This window comes from Gracilinanus agilis, chromosome 4 (assembly GCF_016433145.1).
Source record: "Gracilinanus agilis isolate LMUSP501 chromosome 4, AgileGrace, whole genome shotgun sequence".
In the NCBI taxonomy this organism is placed as follows: domain Eukaryota; kingdom Metazoa; phylum Chordata; class Mammalia; order Didelphimorphia; family Didelphidae; genus Gracilinanus; species Gracilinanus agilis.
This window is the reverse complement of record NC_058133.1, coordinates 475,902,579-475,930,140: the sequence shown is the minus strand read 5'-3', so window position 1 is coordinate 475,930,140 and position 27,562 is coordinate 475,902,579. Positions and strand designations below refer to the sequence as shown.

The window sequence follows — 27,562 nt, the reverse complement described above, 5'->3', positions numbered from 1 at the left end:
GCCCGGAAGACAGAAGCAGCTTCAAGGATAGTACCACCTTTACGTTCTGGCTAGCAGACCGGTCCTTATATAGGCGGGGCTTCTTTACGTCACCCGGACCCTTGACCCCGGCCGGAGCCTCCCAGGAGGCGGGGCTGCTGGGAGTTCCCGGGATGCTTCCCCCAGCCGGGTTCCCAGTTGACGAGCTGGCGCTTAGATCTCTTCGGGCCCTGGGTCCGACCCGGACGTGCCTATTGGTCAGTTTCCTGCCGAGGAGGCCTGTCTCGGGTTAGGCCTCTCCTCCAGGGCGCAGAGGCGCCTCCCCTCTCAGGGAGGGTTCGGGGCGCCCGCCATCTTGGGCTCCGTGGTGGTGGTTGGTGGTGACTGCGGCGGCGGCTCCGAGCGGTGACTTTCCCCTCCCCCGCCCCCGCCCCTCCCGGTCTGGCGGCGGCGGCGGCGGCCACGGTGGCGGCGGCGACTCCTCCCGCTGGGGGGCGCGGCGGCGGCGGGGGCTATGGCGGCGACCGCTGCAAACCCTGGTGAGGAGCCTGCAGACAAGACCTAGGGGAAGAGGGGGAGGGGTGCGGGCAGGGGCGGTGGGAGGGTGCTGGGACCTAGGGCCCGGCGTCTGGGGACCTGGAGACACCGGCTTCGGGGGAGAATCGGAGGCAGTCACCCGAAGGGAGGGGCCGGGGCTGGGCAAGACCCTTATTAAGGAGGGAGAGAAAAGCTGGAGAAGGGGCGCCGTTCCGTCCTACAGAGTCTGCGTGGGGGACTCCAGGCTTCCGAGGTCTCCTGATCTGGGGCTTGACTTCTAAACCCTACCCTTGGGGAGCTTCGGGGGTTTGGTGAACTCCAGGGGTTGGCTAGTCCCTGCCCTACCGTAAGCCCCAAGGAATGAGTGGCAGGATTCACACTGCACGAGGCTTCTTAAATTGGGGCATTGTGTCTTCCCAGTCGTGTGTGTGTATGTAGATATAATTCAGAATGTATATATACACACATTCCTTACAGGGGTTTACATAGTATATATATGCACATGTGCGGATATATATTACTTAATATGTATCGTATATGCATATATAAACACTGGGTAGTATATACATAGTATTTATGTGTATATAATAGAATACGTATTATTCTTATTCAGTCATGTCTGAATCTTTGCGACCCCGTAGACCTTTCTGCCCATGGGGTTTTCTTGGCAAAGAAAACTAGAGTGGTTTGCCATTTCTTTCTTTAGTGAAAGATTAAATGACTTGCCCAGGGTCACACAGCTAGTGTCTATGGTTAGATTTGAATTTAGGTCCTCTTGAATCCAGGCCCAGGGTTCCACCGACTGAGCCACTTGTCTCTTAGTATGTTTTCTATATCTGTGTGTTTTAGTATGTGCATGCATATGCAGACAGTATATACATGGCATTTACAGTATTGTGTGCATGTTATTTAATATATAGTATGTGTATACTATGTATAAGCACATGGGTAATATATGCATACTGCATATATATGGTATTGTGTGTACAGTGTATTTATCTGTTTAGTATGTATTGAATGTTATCTAAGCAAATGGGTGATGTATATGTATTACATACATAATATATGTGAATATAGTATTGTGTATATGTCTGCGTTATAGTATATGCATGCTAGATATAGGTAGTATGCACATAATGTGTATTTAATGTATAGATCATATGTAATATGTAAACATAGTCTGTGGTTAGTATATATGTAGGTATGTATATATAATTGTGTGTATCTGTCTCTAGGGTGTTTTGGTACAGTTTGAAGCCATTAAACTTCACTAAGCATTTTGGGATGCCATCTTTAAAATGTATAAAAATATAGGTATAGTTAAATTTTATAGAGGAATAGGGGTGGAGGAGACTCATCTGGACTTTTCTTTCCTTTTCTTTTCTTTCCTTTTCTTTCCTTTCCTTTCCTTTCCTTTCCTTTCCTTTCCTTTCCTTTCCTTTTCTTTTCTNTCCTTTCCTTTCCTTTCCTTTCCTTTCCTTTCCTTTCCTTTCCTTTCTTTTCCTTTCCTTTCTTTTCCTTTCCTTTCCTTTCCTTTTCACTTCACCCTTATCTTCTGTCTTAGAGTCAGTATCAGTTTCAAAGCAGAAAAGTGGTAAATGCTAGACAGTTGAAGTGACTTGCCCAGGATCCCACAGCTAGAGAATGTCTGTGACCATATTCTGGACCCTAATTTAAAGAATCAATTCAACAGATATCCAAAAGATATAGTGTGGATATAATTGTTCGCTAAGTGTTCGTTGACAAGTCCTAGTAGTAGTGTCAGGAAGACCTGAGTTCAAATCTTGCCTCACACAATCTGGGTGATCTTGCACAAATCACTGTCTCATTTTCCTTATTTGTAAAATGGGGATATGGCATAGCATCTACCTTACAGAGTTGTTCTGGAGACTAAATGGGATAGATAACACAAAACACTTTGCAGTAATAATTATATAAATGCTAGCCATTACTCTTATGCTGATGGGTCTATGACAAGAGACTTAATCCTTTTCTGTCACACTTTCTTCTGTACTGGACTAGAAGATTTTAAAGTTCCTTCAAACTTCTAAAATTCAGTGATTCTAATAATTCTAAGCATAATTTTGCTTGAAGATGAAGGGATAAAATAACTCCTCTCTAGGTTCCTGATAAGATATTAGGAAAAGAGTCTTCTCATTCTTCGTCTTGGCATTAAATAGAGCTGAAACCCCAAGAAGAGTTGGTAAAAAGTTTGAGAGGAGCTGCTTTCCCTTTGTGACCTCTATTCAAACTGAAAAGTGCTGCCTGAGCATTTCTGAGTAGCTTAGATTTGTTGGTCCAGCTTTTATGCCAATTTCTTTTAGAAGGAGCAACATTTTTAGAAAGCAAGGCATGTTGGTTTTATGTTGTTGGTCTTTGTATTAAAACAGATCTCCCTGGATTATCCAGCTTAGGTGGAAATTTAAATTGAATCTCTGGAAAAAATGATCATGTTACAATAGAAAGATTTGATGACATCTAATTTCAATCATTGCAAATACTTTTTACTAGTTTTTCTACTTTAGTGTCTGGATTTTAAAAAATATCCATTCCCTGGCCCTCATCCCCCTCAGTGTTCATGATATGGTTCTTAGACTTAAAAATAATTTTTTTTCAGAGACAGGGAGCTGGTTTGAGCAATAATGTCTGAAATTATATTTCAGGAAATTCTGAGTGATGGAATAAAACTGGAAAGAGTGCTTGCTATTGTAAACCTCATTTTTGTAGTAAAATGACATATTTGAATTTTGGAGCAAATAAGTAAGATTTTAAATTGGTCACATTGCAAAAGTCCACAAATTTGCAAAATATTTGCTGTTACTTAGAGATAGTTGGGCAAACAAGTTGTCAGAAGTGAATTTTTCTGTAGTGCGGGAATAAGGGGAGAAGGAGAGAATAACAAAACTGATGATCATATTTTGATGAGCCAATCAATATTAATTCAAGTAAGATGAGAACAGCACTTATTTGATTAGATTCATTTGTTATTTGCCTCTGCAAGTTCAGAAAAGAAATTTAGAAGTTAAAAAAGTAAATAATTTTTATAAATGTTTAATTTTTCATTTAATTTGTGTTTTTTTTGCATCATAATTCTCAATTTAAAAAAATGTGTAATGCATATATTTACATAATTATTTTTTAGAGTTAATCAGTACCAAGAGTTTTCCAAAGGAAGAATTATAAAAAGACCCAAATGTACACTCACATATATGCGTTTCTATATTCATTATATACATTGTTTTGGTCCAAATCTGATTTTATCAGTATGGGCACTCCCCTGTGCAAATAGACAACTCTAGTGTGTAATTTATAGTTTTAGAGTGTTGCTAAGGGACACTGAGAGGTTAAGAGACTTTCTCATTTTCATACAATGTATACATATAAAGGCAGGACTTCTTGATTCCATGGCTAGTCCAACTTCCACTGTGCCAGTCCACTTGCCATGCTTTATGTGCAGATACAGGGTGCACCAAAAGGCCTTTAAGCTATTAAAGTTTAAAAATCCATGAAGACTTTTGGAATTCCCTGTCAGAAATTTTATTTTCTTTCTTTTTTTCTGCTTGAACCCCTCAAAATAAGGACGTCATACTTATGTAATTGTAATTAGTATCATAATATCTTTTGCTTTGGGGAGTGAGATCTGTGATATGGTGAAAAGGACAAGAGACAGAAATATGTACTGTGCTTAATGGAAAGTAAGTAATTATAGCTAACATTTAAGTCACTCTTTAGGGTTTGCAGAGTGCTTTATGTACATTATTTTATTCTCTCAATCTCATGAGATTGGTACACTTATTTTACAGATAAAAAAACTGAAGCTGAGACAACTTGCCTCAGGATCACATACATAGCATCGGGTAGAATATGAACCCATGTCTTTTTTATTTCTTTGTCTTTCACTTTCTTCACTACCCCAAACCTGGTTGTCAAGTAAAGTTTTGTTTTTGTTTTTAATGGGGAAATTGGGGTGCCAACAATCAATAAATACTTACTAAATTGAATTCATAGGAGATAGATTGGTGGACCCTTTGAGAGCCACCTATAATTTCCAAATCACATTGAAAATTTCTGATTTAATATAATTAATCTAATAACAACACTGAACATAGATCAGCTTGGATTAATCTTGCATGTCTTTGAAAGTCATATTTGGAGAATCAAGATCATTTATAACTAAAATATTGAATAATATGGCTGAACTAGTGGGGTAGCATCAGCTCTAGTAAAACTTCTCAACTTATACTTCTGAAAGAGAAGTGGACAAAAGGCGCTGTATATAAAGTCAGAAGACTAGAATTAAAATCCTGGCTCTGATCCATACTATCTGTATGACCTTGGGTAAGTCTCTTTAACCTCTGGGGTCTCATTTTCCTCATCAGTGAAATAAGAGATTTGAAAACACTGTTATATGATCTCTAAGATCTCTTCAGTTTTAAAATCCATGATGCTGAAAGGACAACGTAGAAAGAGCTGAGGTACAGGTAGGAATGTAATACAGTTATCTGTTTGAATTAAAATGCCCTTTTTTGGAGGCAGCTAAGGGGTGCAGCAGACAGAATGCTGGGACTGGAATCAAGAAGACCGGAGTCCTACCACAAACATTTACTGGGTGTGTGTCCCTGGGCAAGGCACTTTAACCTATTCTTGTCTCAGTTTCCTCAGTTGTAAAATGAGGATAGCAATAGCACCTACCTTCCAGGATCAGATAAGACAATATTTTTAGAGTGCTTAGCCAGACTTTGTGCTAAGTGCTGGGGGCACAAAAAAGGCCACTGCCCTCAAAAGAGCTTCAACTCTAAGAGGAGACAACATGCCAACAAACATATTCAAATCAAGCTATATACAGCACAAATAGGAAATAACAGAAAGAAGGCAGATTGGGGAAGGCTTCTTGTAGAAGATGAAATTCTAGTTGGGACTTACAGGAAGCCAAGGGTGTCAGTAGTTGAAGCAGAGGAAGGAGAACATTCTGGGAATGGGGGAGATGGCTAGAAAAAAAGTCTTGGTTGAAGAGAGATGGAATATCTTGTTTCTGGAACAGTCAGTGTTTTTGGATTGAAGAGTACCTGTTGGGAAGTATTGTGTAAGAGGACTAGAAAGCTAGCTTACTCGAGGCTTTGAATGCCAGAGCATTTTTATTTGCTCCTGGAGGTGATAGGGAACTATTGGAGTTGGTTGAGTGTGTGTGGGGTGTGTGACATGATAAGACCTATACTTTTAGGAAAATCACTTTATTGGCTGAATGGAAGATGGATTGGTTTGGGGAGAGACTTGAGGCAGGCAGGCAGACCCTGGCATCTCCCACCCCTCAGCAGGCACTTGCAATAGTCTAGGTGTGAGGTGATGAGGGCTCACATCAGAATGGTGGGAGAAGGGAGCATATTGGAGAAATGCACAGAAGGGAAATTGACCAGCATTGTTGGGGTGCAGGGTGGGGTTGAGAGATAATGAAGAGTCCAGGGTGCCTGTGAGGTTGCTAGCCTGAGGACTGCAAGGATGTGTTGTTCTTTACTGTAATAGGAAAGGTGGTGCTGGGGCAGAGAGAGGATGTGGGGGAAAATATGATAGGTGTTATGGTGTCTACAAAAGAGGCTATTAAATGAGACATTGCTTATTTGGGAAATCATTTGAGGATGGAGTACTGGGGAAAGCTCCTGACTTGGAAGTCAAGACTTTGTTTTGAATCTTGCTTCTGACACAGCTTTGTAAGCATGGGCAAATCAGCAGACCTCCTTACTTCTTAAGTTTCCTCATTGTAAAATGTGGATAATAATACTGCAATACCTGCTTCACAGAATGAAAGAGATCAAATGAGATTTTATTTCTATATATATATTATATAATGCTTTTGCAAATTTTAAACTGATGTGTCAGTTGACTAATGATATTTCTGATATTGAAAAAGCTATACTTGTGATTCTGATGTGAATTAACCATTTTCTCATTAATATTGTTTTGGTTTGTTTTTTTGCTTTAGAAAGTAGGGGTTAGAAGTTCCATAATGTCTTTCTTTTGTTCTTCCTGGGTGGTCTATGGATTGAAAAACAATTGAGAATCATTTGTTTATTTGAACATATGATTTGTGATGCATTAGTACAGAAGAAATTACGAAGAGGAAAGTAACTGATTGGAAAATGGCCAGATATTAGATTTAGATTTTGGCATTCAAGACAACCCTAGTGAATTAGTTTGTGTACGGAGTGGATTTTTCCTTTCTGAGTTCTGGTTTGTATCAACAGATCTATTTTATGCTGTAGGGTACAGTTTTATTGTAGATGCAGAACTGGAGAGGGAAGCAAGAGGAAGTAAAATCTTTTGTTTCTGAGAGTGACATTGAGGAAAAATCTTTTCTCTTCAAATTACATCACATCTTTGAAGTTTTACAACTTTGAAAAATTGCCATTTTATAAACTTCTTACCAATTACTGTGTTTACTGATTGATGATGAGGGTGAAAATGTGTACAGTGTATTATTATCTTGCTCTCTGTCCTGTTTGGGAGAGCATTCTTCAGCATATCTGGCTTATTTCTGTGGAGGCAATGAATAATGAAAATTTTTCAACATTAGTATTTTCAAAAGCTGAAGCTTTTTAGAGTATGTTACATGATAATTTAGTAGTTGAAATATGCTTTTTTTTAAAAAAAGCCTGGATATATGTTGGGAAGATGTCTCATATTTGCATGTTTTTCTATGAAGTCAGATTTATAGAACTTGAGCCAAACACTTTTCATGCTTAAGCAGGGGTAGATAGTTTTAAAATACATGAGATTCCACTCAGTTCAACAAACTTTTAAAAAATATTGTCAATATTATTTAGTTTCATTGCTTTCTTTTTGTCTTATTTTCTCCCCTTTTCTCCCCTCCTCCCCTTTTAACAGAAAAATATCCCCCACTAAATAATAATGTGTGTATACATGCATATGTATACACAAACACATATACCCACATGTTTTAACCTGCTGTGGATAGATAAGACAAAAACTGAAGCAGCCCTTGCTTTTGAAGCCCTTACATCCTATTTGGGGGGAAGAGCAGAATTCTACAACAGAAACAAATAGAGGGAAGACTTCATAGATGAGGGGATACCTGAATTGACCCTTGATGAGAGAGAAGAAGCAGAGGTGAGGAGAGAGTGCTTTTCAAGTATAAGAAATACAGCTTGTACAAATGCATGATGGCAGGAACTGGAATGTCAGGGAACACCCAGTAGCCCAGTTTAGCTGGAACTAGAGGACATAAATGATAGTAATGTGGTTCATATGTCCGGAAAGGTAGGTTGGAGTCGGATTTTGGAGGACCATAAGAGCCAGGCTGAGGAGTTTGTATTTTATCCTTTTAGCAGTAAGAGTCTGCCAAAGCCATATGGTCAGATCTTTGCCTTAGCCATTAGTTTAGCATTTGTATAAAAGAACCAGGGGGGAACCAATTGGGAGACTCTTAAGAATAGGCCAGGTCATATATGCTGGGGGCTTGCCCTAGAGTGGTAGCCATGTGAATGGAGAGGAGATAAATGAAGTACATGGCATTAGAATCCACAAGATTTGGTAACTGATTGAATATGAGGGAGTAAAGGCAAGGGAGAGTTATGGATGACATCAAGATTTCAAACTTTGAAGCAGCTGTTCCCTAGCTCAGGCATTCCATTTGTTGTTTCCTTTTAAACCCAAGCAGTATGCTGATAGATGAAAATTAATGAAGATGTTATTTTGGTTCTTGGCCTGTGAAAAAATTCAGTTATTTTCTAACTGTAGATATTAGAACTGTGATTCTTGTGCACATTGGGCTCCGAGGTTCCTTTCATTTCTGAGATTCTGTGATTTTATGACGTTTCTTTTATGAGATTCTTTTCTAGAGAACTGTACACAGAGCCATATCCACCCTTGTTGTTTTCCACTGAAATCTCACATGTCGGGGAAGGTAACATGCTATGTAGCTAGCTATCAGGTAGCAGATATAGACCTATATCCAGTTAGTTAATTTATAAGGAAACAAAAAAATAAATGAAGGAAAGGCACGTTCTCCATGATTTTATCTAGATTTTACAGTTTAGGGATATAAATGAACAAAGCAAAGCAGCCTGTCCTTAGAAATTTGTGCTCCTTTTTTTTTTTTTTTTTTTTAAACCCTTACCTTCCTTCTTGGAGTCAATACTGTGTATTGGCTCCAAGGCAGAAGAGTGGTTAGGACTAGGGAATAGGGGTTAAGTGACTTGCCCAGGGTCACACAGCTGGGACGTGTCTGAGGCCAGATTTGAACCTAGGACCTCTGGTCTCTAGGCCTGGCTCTCAATCCACTGAGCTATCCAGCTGCCCCCCCCTTTTTTTTTTAATATTTTGATACCTTTTACTTTTCAAAAGGTGATTTCCTGATCTAATTTCCCACCCCTCTCCCACCTTCCATTAAGTATCCTTTCTTTCTCGCTCCCTCCCTCTTCTCCTTCCCTTTCCCTCCCCTTCTGTCTTAGAACCAATACTATATTGGTTCTAAGGCAGAAGAGTGGTATGGGCTAGGCATTGGGGGCTAAGTGACTTACCCTGGATCACACAGTGAGTGTCTTGAGTCCACAGGTACCCAGGACCTCCTATCTCTAGGCCTGGCTCTTAATCCACTGAGCCCCTATCTGGCCCCTAAGCCCTTTCTTGAAATAAAAAACACCTTTGGAAGTTTAAGCAACATTCTATTTTCTTTATAGAAAAAAAATCATCATCCATTCTTTAGAACCAAGATTGATCATGGCAATTCAGGAATGTTTTAGTGTAGTCTCATTTATTTTTGTAGTTAATTGTATTGTCCTGGTAACCTATCCATGTGAATCCTGCCTAGCATATTGTGACCACTCCAGTAAATATTCACTAGTAATGATAAGAGAAATTTGAGGTAGCATCCCTTTATTAATCAATATATTGGTTGGTGGGGGGAATATATATATGGAAGTCACAACTGTCAGCTTTCCTGTAATTATTTGGGGACCTAAAGGTATGTATAGCTCCTGGAAGTTAATATATAATGCTTTCATATGAGACTCAGTGGGACAGTTTAATATGACATCTAATATATTTGCCATAGAATCTAATTTATAACCTCTTTGCTGCTTCTGCTTATTATATGCCAAATGAAAGACATTTGATTGACAATAGAATAGGAAAATTTTACTGGTGATCTGGTATAGAATTGGTATTCACTAGTAGTTTGACTAATACTAATTAATTGATGAACATTTGAAAAATTAAAACAGAAACGTAAAGTTTGTAATACAGCTAGAAAAGTTTTTCTTAAAAAAGACATGGAAGTTTTTTTCAATTTTGGAGTAATGAAAAGTAAATAAGAACAGTTTTTTGCAGTAATGATAATCGTTTATATAGTTTATATAGGACTTTAAAATTTACAAAGTGTTTTAAATATCTTCTGTCTTCTAGTTTCACAACAATTCTGCAAGGTAGATGTTACAGATATCCGCATTTTGTCATTGTTTGTCCTTTGTTTTTCAAAAAGGACCTAGGTCATCATTGGATGATGTCTTGAATTGTGCATAAATTGGATTTAAGTTAGGCAGAATTGCACAAAGTCATCAGCCTCACTCTCTCTTCCAGAGTCATCCCAAGTCCAGTGGCAAGACAAAAAGTCAAAATGACTGGTCCTGGGATGCAGCTGATAACTTTGGCAACTTCAATGTTTAATCAAGCTCTGTGCACCCAACAGCACCTGCTTCCACCGCCTTCATGGCTTTTGGAATAAGTTGTTCTCATCTGCCCATTCCACCCGGGGAAATCTTCATATGCTTGGGGTGGATACCTCTCTAATTCACTGGAGGCTTACTATTACTATTGAACTTAACCTATCTGCTGAGATGGTATACGAGGGTGTGGCTGCTTCACATACTGCAGCTTCTTGGAGTCTCAGCTGAGAGTTGAGGGCCACGAAGTGTAGAGAGCTGTAAACAAACACTTTGATCTGTAAGCCCTATCAGATCCATCTATAACTGATGATTATAACCAATTTATAACTTCTTTTATTATTCAAAGTTTTTCTGTGTAATAAATCATGTTATTTTGAAGAAAAGGGGGAATATGTCGGGAGCACTTAAGAGAAATTAGAATCTCAAGTAGATATTTTTATCTGGACCCCATCAAAAGATCAATACAGACCGGCAGAGCCGTGTATTGACCTTTTCTCCCTATCAGGGTCGAGACTGGAATGGGATATCCAAGATAAAAATCTGAGATTCCTCTTTTGATTCCTTTCATAATTCTCACCTTTCTTTAAGATGCAGTAGTCTTTTTTTTTTTTTTTTTTTTTTTTTTGGCAATATAGTTTTATTGAAAAAGCTTTGGGCTCTCAGTAACTCAGCAGGAAGGGGGTTAACACAGTTTCCCTTTGACCGAGAATGCTACCTGGTACAGCCAAGGTCGAACCCTTAGCAGGGGCATTTTGCCCAGAATTAAAGTAAAATAATGAGGCTCAAAAATATTGTTTTAACCCCATCAAGGCTGAAAAATTCAGGGGCTTTCCGGCCTAACAAAATGTCTCAGACTTCACTTAATGATAACACATATAGTTGATAGTTTAGCAAAGGTTTTTATCTATACCTGGAGGCTTCTAAGGCTTTTGTTTTGACTATAGTAAAAATACTACTCTGAAATTGTGGGAAACTTTCTTGGGCTTTTGGGGGAAGGGGATCTTTAACTTTCTATATAATAAACTGGTGACTCCATTGTACCTCAGAGCACTTTGAGCTAACAAACCGTGCTTCCAATCTGTTTCTTTCTTTACATCTGACGACCACCCTAGGCCACTCAGATAAGTCTCTGGTAATAGAGCAGGATCTCTATACAAAAGTAGATGGGCAGCCCTGAAAAAGGCTGAGCAAGCCCTCAGTCCAGAGTGCTAGTTCTTTTTTAACAGCTATATGCCCCCCATGAGATGTTTCCTTATTTTAGGGATAAACTTAGAGAGGTTAAATAACTCATACTGATTTGAACTAAAGTCTTCCTGACTAATTGCAGCTCTTTATGAGTTGTGGCTTTTCTAAATTTTCTGTTCTTAGGAGTTATTTTTTCCTGTTGCCTTGCTATGAAAGTCCTCTTTATATGACATAAGTCCAATATTCCCTTTTGTACAAGTGAAACGAATTAGGAAAGGAGGTTTATTCAGTATAAGTGGAATAAATCTGTTTTTAATAAAGATTCCATATTGCTTTCTCTAACCAGTTTGCAATATGAGATCCTTTGGCCTTTTCCCCACCCCCTCCAGTCATAGGACTAGAAAGCAGTAAGCTGTATCTACTCCTAGAGGATCATGCTAGTTAAGTATGGAGAAGCTGGTCACTTTTCAATCAATCAAGTATTTATTAAGTGTCTGCTACATGCCAGGCACTATGCTGGGGATCTAAAATAGAATAGATGAAACAACGTCTGCTTATTACATTCTAGGGGTGGTTGTGGGGAAGAGATAACAAAAACATATATGAATATATATAGACTAAATACAAATAGCTATAAAATAGTTAAATACAAGATAGTGTAAAGTGAAGGAAGACACTAATAGTTGAAGGAATCTGGAAAAGCTTTATGGAGAAGATGGTGTGTGAGCTTCCTCTTGTAGGAAGAGGGATTCTTTGAAGGGCAGGGGAGGAGGAAGTATATTCCAGGCAATAAGGCTGTTGAGTACAAATGCACAGGGATGGGAGATGGAGTATCTTGTGAGAGTAATAACAAGAAATCTAGTTTGCCTGTATTTCAGAGTGTGAGAAGGTAAAGAATGTTCAGTAAGACTGAAAAGACAGGTTGGTACAAGGTTGTGAAGGGCTTTACAAGCTAAATAAGAGTTTATATTTGGCCCTAGAGGCAGTAGGGAATGAGTAAGTTGAGTAGGGATGTGACATGGTCAAATTTGTGTTTAAAGAAAACCATTTTGGCAGCATTGTAGAGGATGGACTAGAATGGGAAGACATGAGATTGGGAGACTATTAGGATGCTGTTACAGTCATCTAGGGGAGTGTTGATAAGTATCTGAATGAGGTTGATAGCTGAAGAACAGTCTCTATCTAGAGAGCTTATCGCCTCTAAGCTGGCTACTCTGGTGAATTCTTTACAGTGAATAAAACAAAATACAACAAAAAATAAAACAAAAATACAAAACATTCCTCATTACTATGTATTGACAGTGGCAAGATGTTGGAAAGGGGGTCAAAAGATACTGTTGCACAGTCTATAGACTATGGACATTAATTTAATTTTTGGTGCTGTGAACAGGAGATCTTTGATTCGACTAATATTAGTGGGTATATACTTGAAAGAGCTGTATCATATCAGTATGTGGTTCTTAATATAAGTAAAATCAGAAGGTTAAAAGAAGTGGGAGCTAAATGGAAGGATGGCTCATGGGTTCTTCTTGGAGCAGAAAATAAAGTATGCTGGGATTGGTTTTATCATACTGCCAACACAACAAGAAAGAAGATTTGTGGGACATTTGGACATTTCTTCTTTTATTCATGATAATTAAATATTTGCAAAAAGACTACTATGCACATAATTGTATGTTATGCACACCAGCCTTAGTAGCAGAAGATGAGGATATAGAATTCTGGATATGGTCCTCCAAATTAAATCAGCCTCTGCTTTTGTTGTGAGGCAGTATGTTCTCCTTTACCTTGGAGAGCTCAGAAACTTTGAACATGGGTTCAAATTCTGCCATTGACATGTTAACTCTATTTCCCAGGACAAGTCACTTAACACTTAATACCCCATTCTGAGATTATAAATTGCAGATGAATTACTGATTTGCACTGATAAAGGAAGTTTCCACACTGGTCTGGACCCCAAACTCCCCAAACTGTGATACTTGGTAATGTCAATGCTAAGATGAACACAAAGGACAATTAAAAATATTTTTAAAAATACAGTTAATGGGGCAGCTAAGTGGTTCAAGGGTAAAGTGCTGGGCAAGACAGTGAGTTCAAATCCAGCCTCAGCTACTTACTAGCTGTATGACTGAACAAATCACTTAATCTTGTTTGTGTAAAAAAAAAAAATGCAGTTCAGAAGTAAGGAATAAGACTGCTGAAAGGTTTTTGTAGGCAGCTTACTCAGAAGCTTCATACCTATATATCATGAATGCTTTTTTGAGGAAATAATCAAGAGGAACTAGATAGGTTGAATACCAGGTATTGTCACAAAAATGAAGAATATTTTAGGAGACTTTTACTTTATGTAAAATAGCTTAAGACTCATCTCTTCTATTGACACTTTTCCTATTGGAAGTGGCACTTTGGGTATTACTTTCTATACTCCCATAATAGTCTTTCCTTTTTCTGACTTGCTTTTATTTCATGAGTTTGGACTGTCTACACAGGAAATCCCATGTAAATCAAGAATGCCTATTTTCTAGACAGATGTGCAATTGGATATGGAACTTGTAGATCTGATTCATCATTACATATATCTTGGAGAAATATTGTAGATAGATAAAGAACTGGAACTAGAATTAAAGAGAAGAATGAGAATTAGGTTGTTTTTGAGAAACTTCATGGTAGTTTTTTTTTTTTAACCCTTACCTTCTGTCTTAGAATTAAAGAGGAAAATGAGAACCAGGTTGTTCTTGAGAAACTTCACAGTAGTTTTTTTTTTTTTTTAAAACCCTTTCCTTCTGTCTTAGAATCAGTATTGTGTATTGGTTCCAAGGCAATAGAGTGGTAAGGGCTAGGCACCTGGGGTTAAGTGACTCACCCTTTAGGGCAGCTAGGATGTGCCTGATGTCACATTTGAATCTAGGACTTCTCATCTCTAGGCTTGGCTCTCAATCACTGAGCCACCTAGCTGGCCCCTTCACAGTAATTTTATTAATCATAAGCTTCTTCCTTAAAAAAGACTTCTCTTTTTAGCACTAATATCTTTCTTTGGCTGCTCTATGACTTTAAGTCATGGCATACCACAGTTTCCAAAATAATTAAAAGTGGAAGATCACTCACAAAGCAGCAGAGAGGTACATTGTAGATGTGAATAGGCTGCATTATGGTACTAGTGAAGCAGTGTGTAAGAGAAGTATTAAAAATGCCATCAGATAGTTATATGACAGTGATTGTGAACCTTTTAGAGACTGTGTGCCATGCCCCCTATACCTCACACCCTACCCCCACCCCCTTTACCCCAGATAGGGGAGGAAGAGCTCTTGTTGGGCTGCTGGGCTGGGGTTGGGGGTGAGGGCAGGTGAAGTGAAAAAAATGTCATCAGCACAGTAGAGAGGGGGAAAGAAGCAGCTCCTCTAGTCCCTCTGCCTTTCTAGTAATGAACTCTGGTGGGTAATAGCTTGTGTGCCTCCAGAGAGGGTTCTTTTTGTCCTTTTTGGCACATGGACCATAGGTTTGCCATCATGGCTCTATGACTAGAGAAGCTAGGCAATTAATAGGATCCAAGGAATCACTAGTGTATAACTTTCTCTAATATTCATGTACTGCAGTTTATTTAGTTTTTCCCTAGTTGATGAGAATCTGTGTTATTTTCAGTTCTTTGTGACTTCAAAAAGCATTGCTATGAATATTTTGATATGTGGGGTCTTTATGAACATTTGTAAAGGTCGAAAATTAAAGGGTTGAACTAAATATATAAGAGTTTGGTCACCAGAAATTAATATATCTCAAGTCAGAATGACTTTTTATGGTAGTTTATTTACAAACGGAGAAAGAGTGAAAGTAAGAAAATCAGAGAGAGAAGATAATTACTCTAACCTGTTCCGAACTAGGCAGGGCTTTGGAGACCCCATCAAAGGGGGCTCAGAGGTAAATTAAGCAAGGATTTTAGCTATGAGGCCTCCTCCAAGATGAGGGGCCTCTCCAGAGGCTAGTACCTCCAGGAAAACCAGGAAAAGGAAGTCAGCCTTTTTCACTCACCCACATGGTAGTTCTAAGGGAAAATTCAATACTAGTCTGAGGTCCTGAGGTCCCAAGCGGGAGCTCCTCCAGGGTCAAGTTGAAGGTGAAAGCCCTCGTCACAGGAAATTCTTGCCACTTTTAAAGACCATTCCTTTCGTCACTTCCTGTGCCTTCCTTCCACTTTACATGGACCAATTACGGCTAAAGTTTTGCTTAGGACTACCCAGGAGACAGTCGGTCAATTCTGATTTGTCACCCATTATTGCACATGTGGGTCACAGACCTCCCCTTACTTAAAGATAAATGGGGTGTATACATTTTTGATGACTAAATCTAAAAATGGGCAGGGGAGAGTTAATCCCATCTTCACACATCTTAGAATGTGTTCCTAAGAGTGAGTTCTCTGGGTTGAAGGGTAGGGACATTTTTGTCACCACTTTTTTTAGCATAATTCCAAATTTTGGATTAGTTCACAGCTCTACTAATGGTGTGTCAATATGCCTGTCTTTCTGTAGCTCCTATAGATATCGAGTATTTCCATTTCCTGTCAATTTTGCCCATTTTCTGGGTGTGAGTGAGATAAAACCTCCATTATTTTAATTTGCATTTCTTTTATTATTAGTGATTTGGTATAATCCATTCTTTTAGGAACTGTTTGTTCATATAAGTGGCTAAAGGATGCCTAATATGGGGAAATAGAATTACATTTTTACATTTAGGTAAAACTTCTTAAAATGAATTTAATAATTACCTAAACTTCATGATGCTAGAGTAGTTGTCTAATATGTCTTGGATTGATGAAGCTTGAAATAATTTAACTTAACTTATGCTTTAAAACACAATATAAGTTTTTTTTTATTCTTCCCAATGTTAGTCAAAGACTTAAAACTATTCTTCAGTAAGTTGCCTAAGTATCTACTGAGGTGCTTGTTTGGTGGTCAGAGCAAAAAGCTAAAGCTTAAAATAATTGGTTTTATCCCTACCATCGATTTACTTGCATTACCGTTAATAATTAGTTTGTGCCTCAGAATAGCAGATACTTGATATTTACTTTAAATCCAATCCAGAGGTAGACTTAAGAAGTAATAAATAACTTACAGGAAAATAAACTCTTACATAAGTCATGGGTCATAGGTTAGAAAATTTGGATATCTGATTACTTTATTTACATTAGTATAACACCCTTTAATATTTCTGTCTGCCTCAGTCATGTATTTTTAATTTTAATTTTCACTTATTCTACCTTATTTTTTAGGAAAGTATGTTGTATGTGGTAGTAGTTTAATTTAAAGCTGGATCTTTCCAATAAAATATTGATTTTTTTTTAAAAGCAGGTCAAATTGACACAGAGCCAATTAGTGGAAAGATCACAGGACATAGAATCAATTGGATGACCAAAGTTGAGGCCTAGCTCCTCTCTTTCCTTGCTGTTCAACTTTGAATAATCACTTTAACCCCAATATCCTCATCTATAAAATGAGATAATAGTTCTTGAACAACCCACCTCAAAAGATTTTGAGAGTCAAATAAAATAATGTATTTAAGATACTATGTAGGGAGCAGGTAGGTGACTTAATGGATTGAGAGCAGATCCTGGGTTCAAATGTGGCCTCAGATACTTTCTAGTTGTATGACCTTGGGCAAGTCATTTAACTCCCATTGCCTAGCTCTTACCACTCTTCTGCTTTGAAACCAATATACAGTATTGCTTCTAAGGCAGAAGGTAAAGGTTTTTTTTAAAAAAGATACTATGTAAATATAAACCATATTAATAATTTTAAAAAATTCTTCATTTCCTTTCCTTCATGCTTCCCTTCTCTCCATAACTCTGTTCCTTATATCAGGCACTCACATTATAGCACTCTCTAAGGGTGCTAACACACTCATAGTGCTGTTCTTTGATGTGCTGAGAAACTTTTCAATTTATAGTCATAGTAGTTTAGAGTTACAACCACCTCATTTTATAGGTGAAGAAACTGAAGCCCATATAGGTTAAGTCACACAAGTGGAAACAGCTGGAATTTGAACTTAGTTCCTCTGACTTACATAAGCATAGAACCTAACCCTGTTAATGCCTTGTTTAGTACTCTTAAAGAGAGAAGAAAGACTATCTCTCATAAAAATAGTAAATAAGCATTTACTAAATACTTTATTAAGCCAGTGCTGGGGATACCAATGCAAGCAAAAATAAATTTAATCCCTGTCCTCAAGGAACTTACATTATGAATGGAGGAAGATAACATGTAAAAGGAGGGCTGAAAAACTGAAGGAAAGAGGAAATTCCTGGGCTGAGGCATATGGCTAAGTCCAGAAAATAAGGGATGGCTTTCTGAATCCCATCTCCCAAATGGAGGTTCTGGGAAGAACTTGCTAATAAGAAAAGGGATCTGCAGGAATATACCCAGTTACAAGTTCAGGGAAGAGAGAGTGGGAGTCAAGAGATAGCTTGTTCCAAACTAAAAGTTTAAATAAAACAGTGAAGACAGCCTAGATGTGAGATTTTTTTTTTTTTTTTTTTTTTTAAGGATAGCTAAAATAAAAAACCAAAACATATGTATGTGTTAGAATGTATGGGCAGCTAGGTATTACAGTGGATAGAAACTCCTCTTCCTAAGTTAAAATCTAGTTTTAAACACTTACTACCTGTGTGACCCAGGGCAAGTCACCTGGCCCTGTTTGCCTCGGTTTTCTTTTCTGTAAAATGATCTGGAGAAGGAAATGGAAAACCACTCCAATATCTGCCAAGGAAACCTCAAATGGTGTCACAAAGAGTTGGACAAGACTGAAACAAAACAACCAGAATGTATAATCATGAGGATCAGAAAGAGCGGACAGTGAAGTCTTGCTACCCATTTGTTTAAAATCACTCTTATAATCATATAACCATGGAAAATTTTTCTTAACTAATAAATAAATAAAAATCACTTTTGTAGTAAAATTTATTAATCATAAAATAAGAGCAAAATATTTATTAATGGAGAAGACCTTAGAGATCATCTAGTGTTGGGGTTCTTAATCTGTGGGTTGTAGACTTGTAAAAAATTATTCTTATCTTCTGACAGAATTGATACTAAGTATCACTTCCACGCCAGAAGAGTGATAAGGGGTAGACATTTAAGGTTAAGTGACTTACTTGCCCAGAGTCACAAAGCTAAGAAGTGTCTGAGATCAAATTTGAACCCAGGATCTTCTGTCCCCAGGGCTGGTTCTCAATCTACTGAGCCACTAGCTGCCCCCTGTGAACTTGTTTTTTAAAAAATATTGATGACTATTTCAATATAATTGGTTTCTTTATAATCCTATGTATTCTATTTTATGTTTTCAAAAACATTATACTATGAATAAGTCCTTAGACTTTACCTAGCTGACTGCCAGAGGGGATCTGTGACACAAAGAGTATGAACCCCTAACCTAGTGTAGCTCCCTCATTTTACCAATGAGGAAACTGAGGCAGAGAGAGAAGAGAAATGGCTTCCTTCATATTCCACATGGAGGAAAAGGTAGTGCCAGACTCAAGTTCAGTGCTCTTTCTGTTGCCTTATACTTTCTCCGAGGGCCTTGGGAAGGGAAGTGATTCGGCTGAGATCTGTCCCCCAGGGTTAACCGAGCTGGGGTGTGAATCTTCAAGTCTGTCTACCTCTTTACCATGTCATAGGAGGAAAAAGAAGATAACTATTATAGGTGCCTAATAAATGCAAGTTGAAGATTGACTTTTATCAGCTCACTTGATTTTAAGAAGGGTTTTTTAAAAAATTGTGTCTTTTATTTCCTCTAACAGAGATGGCATCAGATGTTTCATCACTGAGTGCAGCCATTGTGTCTGGAAACCCTGGACCCGGGCTTCAAGGTGGGGGAGCCATTACTCAGAGGACTATTAAACGTCGTCCAGGGTGAGTAAGATCACAGAGTGAGATGGTAATGAGGGTTCATGAAACTGAGAAGGCTGATTCTAGAGTGTGTTCATTTAGTTTATGCCTGATCTCTCAGTAAGAGAATTGGCTTAATTTCCAAATCACACTTCTAAGCTGTTTCTGGCTCTTTTCCATTGTTCTACTACTGAGCTGTCTTTTTCAATAGATTTGGTAGTAAGTGAAATGAAAGGTTTTTACCGATTTTCTTTTTTAAAAATATCTCTTGAGTAGCTAAAGGATCTCTGAGAATTGAAGGAATAGATGAATGAGTAAATGAAAAAGCATTTGTTAAGTCCTTAGTATGTTCAAAGCACTGTGGTAATTGCTGAGGATATAAATAGAAAAGGAAGAGAGTTCCTGCTCTCAAAGAGCCCACATTCTAATGAGGGAGATAATACATGGAAGGGGTTTCAGATGAAATCATTCCATGGCTACAGCAGAATAGCATTCTTGTCAACTTTCTAGCTTTTCTAGAATGGTTGAGCTAGATGATAATGCATTCTTTTTAATGTCATTTCCACTGATAATGACATCAGTTTCTGATTCTGAATCCTTTGATGGTGTCCAGACTTTGGGAGCAAGAACTATTTTTTCTCAGTCTTTTAGTAGCAATGGCCGCAGCACCAGTAGGAGAAATTTCCAGACTTCATCTCCATGGGGATTGCTTCCCAGAATGATGTGTATGAGAGCTGGACTATTAATATGAAGATGCTGCCACTTTATAGGTGTTTGGGTTTATTTACTTGACAGGAGCAGTTGGTTACCTGGAGGTGGGAAAGTGGGCCTCTTCTCCACAGTGATATTCTCCCCTGCAGTGGTAGTTGCAGGGTCTTGACTAGAGGCAAGATTAGTGTCTTGGAGTTGCTGCTATATCCCAGGCTCTTAAGGTCAGGGTCTGAATCCCAGGCTATTTCAGTCTAGTTGAAGTCGGGGTGGTGATAGTTTGACTTGACTGGCACATATGTTGCCTCCTTCTCCTCCTCCTTCCAGGTGCCTTGTTGCTTCAGCAAAGTAGGCATACAGGGCCTGTCAATAGCAGTTGATCAGCATTTGGTGGACATTGGCTGGCTCCTTCTCTACTTTAAGAGCTACTGTACTTTCCTCTCTCTTCAGAGTACCTTTCTGCTTTATGTATGAGTATATAACTGAAGAATATATGACACAAGAAGTTTTATATAACTGGGGAAGAAGGTATTGATGGTGATCCTCCAGTGATTCTGTTCATTTATGAAGCAATTTTGACTTTGTATTAAAATAATATTTAGGGAGGCAGCTAAGTGGCTCAGTGGATAGAGAGCCAGGCCTGGAGAAGGGAGTTCCTTGGTTCAAATCTGGCCTCAGATACTTTCTAGTTGTGTGACCCTGGACAAGTCATTTAACCCTTATTGCTCTTCTGCCTTAGAACTGATACTTAATACTGATTCTAAGACAGAAGGTAAGGGTTTAAAAAAATTTATTCACATCTTTTGTTTTTATATCATTTTCATTTCCAGTATCTCTTTTTTCCTTCCCTCACTAGAAAACTGTCTCTTATAACCAAGAATATAAAAAAAAAAAGTTCGTAAAACTAACCAATGTATCAGTCAAGTCCTAAAGTATATACAGTATTCTGCATCCACGGTCTCTAAACTCACATTGGTCCAGGCCCTCATCTTCTCACACCTATACTGTTTGCAATAGCTTCTGCTGGGTTTGCCTGCCTCAAGTTTCTCCTCACCCCTCTATTTATTTTCCAGAAGTAATTTTCTTAAAATACAAGTGTGACAATGTCAGACTGTTTCTCCCATAACTTATTGATATGTTGTAGTCAGAGTAACCAGTTTCATTCCTTAAAACTTAGTGTATGATAAAAGTTATGACTATAGATTGTTTTTCCCCGTCTTCACTTAAATTATTTCGAGCCTCGAAAACAAATTAACATTTTTCCTTTGCGCTTAATAAAGCAAAACAAAAAACCCTTACACATCATATTTAGTGATATTTTAAAGTTAGAATGAGCCTAGAAATTAGTTAGAAAACTGAGTTGGTTCTGTTTCTTATTTTCAAGTTGCATAGTATATCAACCTTTCTTACTTTCTAGATCACCTTACTCTCAAGATTACCATCTTCTTATTTATTTTAGGTTTTTGGGATAGGATAAGTGTTTCAGAAAAATAGTAATAGCTGTCATGAAGATTGTGGCAATGAATCAAGGGACAACACTTCACATTAGCTTTTCTGGTACTTAATGATGTCGTGTATCAGAAAGTGAAATATTATGATAAGCTTCTCATGATATATCGGCTCTTAATTTCTAGTTGAGGTTTCATGAAAAACATATATCCCTGGAAACACTTTATTAAAAGTCTGTTATTCACCAAATACAAATACAATGAAGTATTTAAATGTCCTTTTCCTAGGGACATCTCAGTTGTTTTGACCCAAAGAAGAAAGGTGAAGCTGCTCTGTTATAATTTTTCCCTGTCCCTTTTCTTTTCATTCTTAGACACCAAATTTTGCCTGGGTGAGATGGGCAGCAGGTGGGTAGGGAATTATTTTGGTAATGAGCTAACTTTATTTTTGACATTGCCAGGCTTGATTTTGATGATGATGGTGAAGGAAACAGTAAATTTTTGAGGTAAGAATTTTTTTTTATCATTTTCTAGACTTTCAGAATTAAAAATGAACTTAAATCTCATATCCAGAGTTGAAACTATATAATTTTATGTATTATATTTCTTTTCTTTTTAAGGAGGTGCTCAAGCATCCTATTAGCTCCAGGAGCTAATGGGCAGAGACTGATAGATTTGCAATACCCTCTAATTACTTTCTATTCCTTCTGAATAGAGTTTTTAAATTATACCATTTATTTGTAGGTGCTTCTGAAGCACTTGAACTGTACCTTGTCCATTATTAGGCAATTAGACATTAGGAGGGTGTAGTATATCTGTGATTGGGACACAGAAAGGGGAAGTGTGGTTGCTTTTAACTAGCTACCTCCTTTTCCTCTATTCAAATATGTTAACACCATCCAGATTATTTCTTGCATTGTAGGGGAGCTATTTTCCTTGTATTTAATGTTAACATAGTATAAACATAACATAGTATGAAAGGGTTTTTTAAAAAAAAATCTTGAGTATTTGAGGGTTCAATTTTTTGACTATATGCCATGGCTTAATTTGCTTGTTCAAACATAATGTAGTAATTGATGTCACCCTTCTTCATTATGATTTGGCATGGAATAATGGAATCGTGGCTCTAGCGCTTACTAGCATTGCTCTGTTCTTATGTTTGTCAAACTTCCTCTCACAGTGTTGTGGGGATGAAAGCTTTGTAAAGTGTGGAATAGTTGTTAATGGTATTATAGTGATCACTCATGTCCAGTCTTCAACATATCATAGGAGTTCTTCTAAAATATCCCTGATAGGTCATGAATCTTTTGTTTGGACATTTTTGTGGTGCCTATTTCATTACTTCAGAAAGCAACTCATTCCTTTTAGAGGCAATTAATTGATAGAAAATCCTATTTACATCGAGTTGAAACCTAATTTGTATCATTATACCTTGGTTCTTCTGTCTTAGTTCTGCTTTCAGGAATTAACATAGAATTAAGTCTAATCTCTTTTTTACTGATGGCCTTTCAGATATATTAATACAAGTAATTTTCCCTCCTAAGACTTTTTCTTTGACAATAAACATCTCCATTTCCTTTAATTGCCCTTCATATGGCATGGTTTCCCTCTTCTGTGTATATTCTTTTTCTCCCCAGTATACTTAGTAAAATGAAGCATCATCAACCCCCCAAAATATTCTAGACTTGATATTCCTGTTACAGGGGATGTACCTCTAGTAATGCAGTCTAAGATTACCTGTGCAGTTATGTATAGTTTTGGGTTGAAGTCACCCAAAAGCTCTGGGTCTTTCTCATATCAGCTGTCATTAGTCTCTTTTGATAGGTAGCAAGCACAGTTCAGTAGACTTAACTCCTGGCTATTCATACCATACTATACTAGCCTGTGTGGACTAGAGTAGTGTTTTGTCAAGGCTGTAATTTTCCTTTGATACATTGGTTCATATACATCTGAAGCCTCATTTGCAATGCACTTTTATGATTTTGTGATTATATCTATTCGTTGAGTGAAAGCATGAAAAATATGTATATATTATACTATGTATACATCTCTATATATATTATACTAGAGCATCCTTGTTTATACTGCCCAGTAATTTATGGTTAGTTCTAGAAATATCAAACAGTGTAGCAAAGCAAAGATATATTGATTAATTTCAAGGTTGCTTTTTAAAATGTACTTACCATTTTGTTTTTTAGTCAACATCTATAAAATAGGTTATAAGAAAGTACTGAGCATATTTATTTACTTGGTAGCTTTTTAAAGAAAAAAGTATTTCAACTGAAATCATTAAGACTTTAAAGTGGCTACTTCAGTGGCACATTCTTTGCCTTTAAAAAAGTAAAATAATTTATCTCTAAAAGAGATTGCATTGGACTTTAAAGGTTTCTCATTTTTTTCTTATTTCACTTTCACACTTGAACCTTTTAAAAAAAGTTATATTATTTTTCAGTTAACAAGCATTTATTTTCTTTCCATTCCTTCTTCCCCTCATTGAAAAAGAAGAAAAGCAAGACCTTTGTAATTTATGCATAGTTAAACAAAACAAATTACTATGTCCAAAAATGTATATCTTATTCTGCATCTTCAGTCTATCACCTCTATCAAAAGGTAGGTAGCATTCTTCATCATCAGTCCTCTGGAACTGTGATTTGTCTTTGCAGTGATGGCAGTTTTAAGTTTTTCAGAGTTGTTTGATTTTACAGTGTTGCATAAATTTTTCTCCTGATTCTACTTGCTTTACTCTGTATTAGTTCTTCTTTAGACACTTCGATTTCTCTGGGTCTGCTGTATTGAGAATTTGGGCATCTGTGAGGGAATTGTGTAAAGTGCAGCCTCAACAATTGACTGACATACATTTATGGTAAAAATGCTGTCCAAACCTTATAGCATTTTACTATAACAAGGAGGAGAAAGAAAATTAGATTTTCTATGTGTTGGTTAAATTAGCTCTGGAAATACTAAAGATCTCTTTTTCAATAATACCTCATTATTATTTCTGTTGTAGCAGACAGGATTTAATCTACATAGTACATGATGACTAGATAGAGCTTATTATTAATCAAAAAATAAATTGTATCATTCAGAGCATGATTTAAGCAATCCTTCTCTTGAGTGGTGCTGGAACTAGATGTAGCAAGATCATCTTCTTTCTTCTTTCCCTCTTTTGATGTCTAATACATAAATTAGGATCTTGGCATGGATTTACAATATGTTGGGCCTTTTTTAGCTTGGTGTTACTATTTCTACAACATTGATATTCCTCCATTATCTCCCCTTTTCTATAATGTCCTTTATATTGTGCCACATTTCTAACTCAGAGAAAAATAAATAACAGCAATGTCTTGAAATTGTTCTTTTTTCTTTTCCAGATGTGATGATGATCAGATGCCTAATGATAAAGAGCGGTTTGCCAGGTAATGTTAATACAGGATCTTGGTCCTCTATACCCTTTCCATACTGGGCCTTTTTTCTGACTGAGCTAAAGTGGCTTAGTCTTCCTGGTCTGATTTGTTCCTATTTAGAAATACAGGAAAATTAAAAACTCCATCTCATATTATTTAATAAAGTTCATATAATTTCATTAAAAAATAGTGAGTAGAAATATATTGGCATATGTTGCTATGTATTTTTTTATGCATAATCGATAGAGATAAAGTGGTGCCCTACCTGAGTGCTTTGCGGTATCCAAAATCTGAATGAAAAGCCATATGAAATTGCTTTGACTTGTTTAAGTGGATGTTTAAAATCTGTTTATGTAATGTTATTGGTCCTAGGTTAGAAGTCCTCTTCAGATTCTTTTTATATCATTAAAAAAATGATAAGATGTCATTTTACTCCTTGTAGGGATGATTTCAAATAAACTTAGTTAATTTAAATGACTAGTCAGAAATTGTTCTTTCCTTTATTACAAAATATGGGGAGAGGTTGGGCATTACTTGAGTATCTACTTTTTTTATAATTCACATATGTTTTTCAACTTTGAAAATAAGTACATTTTAAAGTTGTTTTATTTTGATATTTTTCAGATTTTGGTGTTACATCAGAACTTTTGTGTTACATCAGAAAAGTGCATAAAGGTTTGATTCAGAACTGTGTGTCTGGTCAGTACCTTGCTATATGCTATAAGGAATAGATATAAAACTGCCCTCAAAATATAATCTATTTGGGAAGAATTTGTGAGTCTTAGAATAGGCAGAGAGGCATTCATGAAGGAGATGGACTTTAAACTAGACTTTAAGGATGTAAAATTTGAATAGGTAGATGGAAAGACTTTCCATTTAAGATGGAAAATATCCAGGACATGAATGTAGAAACTTTCACTGTGTTTATAGAAGCTAATTTGAGTGGTCCAGAGAGTTGGGGAATAGTGGCACATTGGTAGAATAGGACTGGGTTTTATATAAGGAGACTTTTCAAGGAGATTAAATTTGATAAACTGTAGTAGGTGGCTATGGTAGACTTTTAAGAGGCAACAGTGTCAGAGAAAGATATATTGAAGGAAGCTTTGACAGGCCCTAACTTGGTTATCTCATTTATCAGAAAAGCTTATTAGAGTTGATATTTATGAAATCTTTGGGAGATGATCCATCACTAACTAAGTAATTTAGTAATGGATATTTGGGGAATATTTTTGCCATTCTGTATTAGGATAATAAATCACTGAATACACTGGTTTCATATGTTGCCTGACTTATTCTTTTAAGATGTGATTGTTACTTGTCATGCAGTTGTTCATGTCAAGAACAGAGTGTTGACTTTAGAATTTAGAAGAGGACTTGAGTTTAAAAACCAGTTCTACTTGGGGAAGCTAGGTAGCTCAGTGGATTTAAATCCAAGCCTAGAGATGGGAGGTCCTAGGTTCAGATTTGGCTTCATATACTTTTTAGCTGTGTGACCCTGGGCAAGTCACTTAACTCCTATTGAGTAGCCCTTATTGTTCTTCTTCCTTGGAAACAATACACAGTATTGATTCTAAGATGGAAGAAGGGGTCCCCCTCCCAAAAAAATTGTAGCACTTATGCCCCATATTCTTGGATTATAAACCTTTTGGGGCTTTAGTTCTTTATCTGTAAAATATGGGTTTTGGACTCAGTGCCCTTCAAAGCCCCATCTGGCTTTAAATCAGATCCAAAAGAAGGGTCAGTTTTACATTTTTAAAATAAAGTAATGTATTTTAAAAAGGAAAAACCATTCTTAATCTTCAGTAGACAAAAACAAGCTATAGGCCAGGGAAAGGTCAGGTTATGGTGATGGACCTGGACCTTGGTTCTCTCTTGTTTTCTATTATCCACTCTGGTAGTTTTCTCAGGAAACTGAGGCTTAGACTGGTTGTGGTTAGGTGCCTATGAAAGTCTGATTTTGATTTTTCCCTTGAGTTAATTTTCTTGAAATTTAATTTTTCTCCCAATACAGGTTCTTTATATATTGACCAGCTCTGAAAGTTAAGCTTGCAATAGCACCTCTTATGTTTTCTTTTACAGTCTTCAGGAGTGGGGATTTGCAGACTTCAAATGTGGGGTAATTTTCTACCCTTTGTTGAAAAGATCTAAGGCTTTTGAAAAAAAAAAAAGAAGAAAATTAAGCTGCTTTCTTTGCTAAAGGCAGGAAGAAGGAGTAGTAAATCATTTCTATCAGTCTCCATTTTCTTCTGGTCTTTGATAATATTTAGAACACATTTTTATACTTGTAATCATTGTGCACATTATTTTGTGTTCTTCATTTTTCACATAAACATTTCCATATATTAACAGTCCCCATGCTTGTCAGTTGTGTAGTAATTCATCGTGTTAATATAGCACAGTGGGCTTATTAGCCTCTTAAGCTTCAGCAGATAGCCTAAAAATAGAATCAGTTGCTGATACTCTTTATCTTCTCCTATGCCACCCTAGCATTAGCATGATATTTCTTCAGTTGCCACTGAGGCACCTCAATTTTCCCTTCAGAGAGGGGATAGTAATGGCATAACAAAGGTGTCATAATTCTTCTAATATGGTTAAGTTGTGAGTGAGTGGAAAGAAGGAATTATTTCAAAAGCAGACAAAGGCTAAAGAGAGTGTCAGAAACTGGGCTCTGAATGCTATTTATAAAGCCTCTCCAGTGCAGCCCTGTTGTTTTCTGTGACTCTGAGCATCTATGTGTGTCTGCACATGATCAC

At 37.2% G+C, this 27,562-nt stretch overlaps 1 protein-coding gene across 1 annotated transcript in view; it reads left to right on the top strand.

Moving 5' to 3' along the window:
- The first annotated feature begins 457 nt into the window (after positions 1–457).
- The window catches only part of ARNT (aryl hydrocarbon receptor nuclear translocator), a 50,255-nt gene continuing 23,150 nt past the window's right edge, over positions 458–27,562 (top strand). Inside the window, exons 1-4 of the mRNA XM_044675550.1 lie at positions 458–518; positions 19,162–19,273; positions 21,867–21,911; positions 24,777–24,821. Of these exons, the coding sequence (XP_044531485.1) occupies positions 494–518; positions 19,162–19,273; positions 21,867–21,911; positions 24,777–24,821 (227 nt within the window). The 5' untranslated portion in view covers positions 458–493. The remainder of the gene's footprint in view (positions 519–19,161; positions 19,274–21,866; positions 21,912–24,776; positions 24,822–27,562) is intronic.